General features: G+C 44.2%; 1 protein-coding gene across 1 annotated transcript; it reads right to left on the bottom strand.

The window, feature by feature from the left end:
* Positions 1-708: 708 nt before the first annotated feature.
* Positions 709-3,320, bottom strand: LOC147457165 (cytochrome P450 71AU50-like). Its single transcript, XM_086512140.1, has 2 exons — positions 2,224-3,320; positions 709-1,953 (listed from the first exon to the last, which is right to left on the bottom strand). The coding sequence occupies exons 1-2, from the start codon at positions 3,142-3,144 to the stop codon at positions 1,309-1,311; spliced, it is 1,566 nt and encodes a 521-aa protein (XP_086368266.1). The 5' UTR covers positions 3,145-3,320; the 3' UTR covers positions 709-1,308.
* Positions 3,321-4,536: the final 1,216 nt, after the last annotated feature.

Genomic DNA, 4,536 nt, shown 5'->3' with positions numbered 1-4,536 from the left:
AGTTTCTTGATGTCTTATTTTTACAACATTTTCTCTCATGGCAGCTTCTGTCATTATCAAATCCATTTTTATTTTCAAAGACGATGATTTTGTTGAGATTGTCTTGGGTAATAAATTGTGTCTCCCTCAACCTTTTGATCCAGATAATGATAATGCATTGATTCTTGTTCGTCGTGTGCTTGCTCACAGAAAAAATAAAGTTTCTCATCGATACCTTCTTTCATCTCTACATGATTCACTTATGTAAAAATATGCATCATCTTTTTACTTCTCAGGACATCTGGGCCTATCTTGTTCTACATATGAGAAGAAACCATATATCAAAATTCTTCATCGCAAGAATAATTTGGACAATTTCAAGTGTAAGTTGTTGACCTCTATGCTTTCTCATATTGAAACTTTCAAGGGAATCATTACTCATCAACTATCATTGGTGCCCCTTTTGCACAAGATTGATTATTTGTGTAGTAAGGGCAAGAAGGATGGAGTGATCAAGAGTTCAAGAGGATCCTAAAAAAAGGCTTGTTGCTACTTTCTTAGAGATGGTCCTTTATGGAAGCAGCCAACACGTTGAAGAGAAGTATCACAAAGGGTTTTTTGTGATAAAGCAACTCAATAACAAGTGATCAAAGAGTTTCATAAGAGTTTATGGGCTGGACACAAAGGGGTATGGGCAACTTTTGTCAAAATCAAAGATCACTATTGGTGGAAAGGAATGAACAAAAATGTTGCTTAGTTTCTGGAGGCTTTATGGTGTGCTAGCAATATTTCACTTTATGGCATCGAGAAAGTTTACATCCTACTTAACCATTAGCCATGCCTTATAAGTGGGTTGTATATTTGATTACAATGCCAATGGTTGTTTGGTATATAAGGTATCTTGTTCTTGCTAGAGAAGATTTCACTTACCAGCTTGAAGGAAGAGCTTTGTGTACAACAAGCTACAAGTTCTATATGAAATTTTTTGCTTGAGGATGCGATTTCTAGATATGGTTCTATTGGCAAGATTGCTACTGATAGAGGAGAGCCGGATGCAAATAGCTCCCTGATATTCTCTCACACTTTTCCTAGTGCCTTCTGGATTATATGTTGTGGTAAGAGCCAATCTGATCATATTGTTATATCTTTGGCAAAGGCATGTCAAGGATGTATTATGATTGGCTTAAGCTTCTATCTTTTGCTTTATCAAGATTCAACCAGCTTAGCTACACTCTTTGGGTAGAAAGACACTTTTATATGCTTCACAACTAGGAAAGCTTTAAAAACAGGAGCTTTCCTCCTCTTAGACAAGCCAAGTTTTTGCCCTGCTTACTGATCGACCCCGGCCACGATCTCTTTGTTTGCTTGAAGAAGATGCACCGGCAGCTTTGGCGAAGCCTGGACAATCAAAGGATTTGATGACGTGAAAAGCAGACCATAGTCTGCTGTGATGTCCATCTCTTTGGCTATTCTCCACTCAAATGCTTGAACAAGATTCGCCACCGCAATCTGGACCATCACTAGGCCCAACATCCACCCAGGGCATCCTCTCCTCCCAGACCCAAAAGGCAACAGCTCAAAATGCTTTCCATTCACGTCTATTTCTTTGCCCAAAAATCTCTCCGGACAAAATTCCAAGGGACTCTCCCATGTGTCTGGATCTCTGCCAATTCCCCACACATTGATGTATGCTATTGTATCTGCTGGAATTTGATATCCCATAACCTCACAAGCTTTGCTTGCGACATGCGGTATTAGCAATGGCGCAATTGGGTGCAACCTCATGGTTTCCTTCACCACCGCTTGTAGATAAGGTAAACTAGAGAGATCCGATTCCTCTACAAGTCGAGCCATCCCCACTACTTGTCCAAGTTCCAGTTGGAGCTTCATCATCTTTGCCGGATTTGCAAGCAGCTCGCCTAGTGCCCATTCAATTGTAAGGGCCGCCGTGTCAATTCCTCCTCCAAAAATGTTCTGAGTTCAGAAGCCAAAAAGTCACGTCAGTGCGTCAAAACCAGTGCAAACCCAGTATTAAGCAGACATGCATAGGCGAGTGAGTTTATTTGCCTATACACATGCAAGCTTCCATGTCTGAATGCTTTTTGCATGCCTTCATCTTAAATCTCTGATTCCAAGAAAGTAAATGCTTTTCCTAACCTCAAACCAGACATACAACATGCATGCAGGCTAGCTGCAGTATGTACTTTAAATCCTTGAACTCAAGCCGGCCAATTTATGTTTTACCATAAAAACAGCTTTGATGTTCTGATATGAGAGTTGGGGTGTCCCCTCCTGCAGAGAGGTCGATTGAAGTAGTAGATCGAGGAAATCTGGAGTCATTTCTGTCTGATTATGACTTCTACGTTCATGGTAACGAGTGTCGATGATCTCTTGCAAGACAGGGTCAAACCTCTTAGCAAGAGCCCTAGTCTGTCTGTCAAACCTTTGTAAATCCAGCTTTTGCAAGAACCTAAAATGGTCACTGAGGTTATTAAAGACCAGCAAGAGATCATTCATCTCAGCCATGAGATCCACGATGCGATGGGATGGGCGGGCTTGAGCAGTGACAGCCAGGTCGGATAGACGTTTCCCAAATGCCATTCTGCACATGATATTGCCAGAAAGTGTGTGAGCGTGGGAACGCATGGTGATGGGTGTCCCAACCGACGCAAGGATAGAACTTAAAAGGGAATGCACCTCCTGGGCACGCATAGAGCGGAAAGCCTCCAATCTCTTCTTGATGAAGAGCTGAGACGAGCAAAGCTGCCGAAGGAGCTTCCAATGAGGGTCGGATGGAGATGCAAAGAGGATGTCGGCACAGCCATGGAGGTGACGAGGCACTGACAGGGGAGGACGGGCAGCGAAGATGAGGTCGTTGGTCTGAAGGATGTGACGAGCCGCAGCTGGAGTGGATGCAACAATCACAGATTGCTGGCCCAGCTGCAGCCATAAGAGGGGGCATGAATGCTTTCTGCTGAGATTGTAGAGTAAGAAATGGGGTAACTTGGCACCAACGATAAGATGCAAGTGGCCAATGATGGGCAGGCGGCCAGGAGGAGATGGGGGCAGCCTTGCTCTGCTGCTTCTGGCTAGTGTAATGCAGAACAGCAGAATTAGCAGTGCTATTATGCTTACAGCAATAGTGGCTGGATCTAGCACCTCCATCGTCCCTTTACATGCTGCTTCTGGCTAGTGTAGTGCAGAATAGCAGAGTCAGCAGTGCTATTATGCTTACAGCAATAGTGGCTACATCTAGCACCTCCATCGTCCCTTTACATGATGCGTGTATGGCTGAAGATGGTGAAGCTGTCTTAAAGGGATTCTAGCCACATAAAGCCATTTGAGAGACAGGCTCTCCCAGTAGAGAAAAAGTTCCGTGCCCTCGTCAAACTTCTGGAAATTGAAGGGTTCCCTTGTCCTTCTTAGGGGAGGAAGGGCCATCCGAGAGGAAGGGCCATCCTACACTTTGTCCATCATCATGCAAGGCAAAAATGCACCTACCCGTCACTCTATACCCCTTAATTTTCTTGCTTCAATGAAATATTCACTTGCATCAAGCAATCCCCATTTGAGAGACAGGCTCTCCCACTAGAGAAAGAGTTCCGTGCCCTCGTCAAATTTGAATCTTTTGGTCTATGGTCCCCCGGAGATTACTAAGAGCTTACGTCACGTAATGAATTATGCAATGGAGGCAGGCTTGGAAATTGAAGGGTTCCCTTGTCCTTCCTAGGGAAGGGGAATTCCCTTAGGAGAGGAAGGGCCATCCGAGAGGAAGGGCCATCATACACTTTGTCCATCATCATGCAAGGCAAAAATGCACCCACCCGTCACTCCATACCCCTTAATTTTCTTGCTCCAATGAAATGTTCACTTGCTTTTGGTGTATGTTTCGTTGTTACATACTTAAGAGGAGCTAGCGTGTTAGCAAACATACTAGGTATTCTTTAATAAAATTTGATGGTTATAAAGTTTTCTAAATATTGGTATATTATACCTTAGCTATGTCGGCTCCTCTTCCCCCCAAAAGCATCACCATTAGTTTTCACCTCTCTCTCTCTCTCTCTCTCTCTCTCTCTCACACACACACACACACACACACACACACACATCTTGAGAGCACTCACTTTAGCCAACATGTGTCACAAGAAGGGTCCAACTACTATTGCTTTGCCTTTGAACTATAATTTACCCTTGTCACAACATGTGTCACAAGCTGGCGTGGATGCAACAATCACAGATTGCTGGCCCAGCCTGCAGCCGTAAGAGGGGGCATGAATGCTTTCTGCTGAGATTGTAGAGTAAGAAATGGGGTAACTTGGCACCAACGATAAGATGCAAGTGGCAAATAATGGGCAGATGGCCAGGAGGAGATGGGGGCAGCCTTGCCCAGCTGCTTCTGGCTAGTGTAATGCAGACCAGCAGAGCGGCCAGCAGTGCTATTATGCTTACAGCAATAGTGGCTACATCTAGCACCTCCATCGTCCCTTTACATGCTGCGTGTATGCAATTACGATGCTGATGATGGTGAAGCTGTCTTAAAGAGTTCCGTGCCCTCGT

Source organism: Adiantum capillus-veneris, chromosome 5 (assembly GCF_014529385.1).
Source record: "Adiantum capillus-veneris isolate H3 chromosome 5, ASM1452938v2, whole genome shotgun sequence".
Lineage (NCBI taxonomy): Eukaryota > Viridiplantae > Streptophyta > Polypodiopsida > Polypodiales > Pteridaceae > Adiantum > Adiantum capillus-veneris.
This window is presented reverse-complemented; position numbering and strand designations above follow the sequence as displayed.

Excerpts from the sequence above, each read along its gene's own strand:
- LOC147457165 (XM_086512140.1), bottom strand. The coding sequence starts at position 3,144 with ATGGAGGTGCTAGATCCAGCCACTATTGCTGTAAGCATAATAGCACTG. Across the intron at positions 1,954-2,223 it reads ACATCAAAGCTGTTTTTATG|AACATTTTTGGAGGAGGAAT; the intron begins GTAAAACATAAA and ends TTCTGAACTCAG.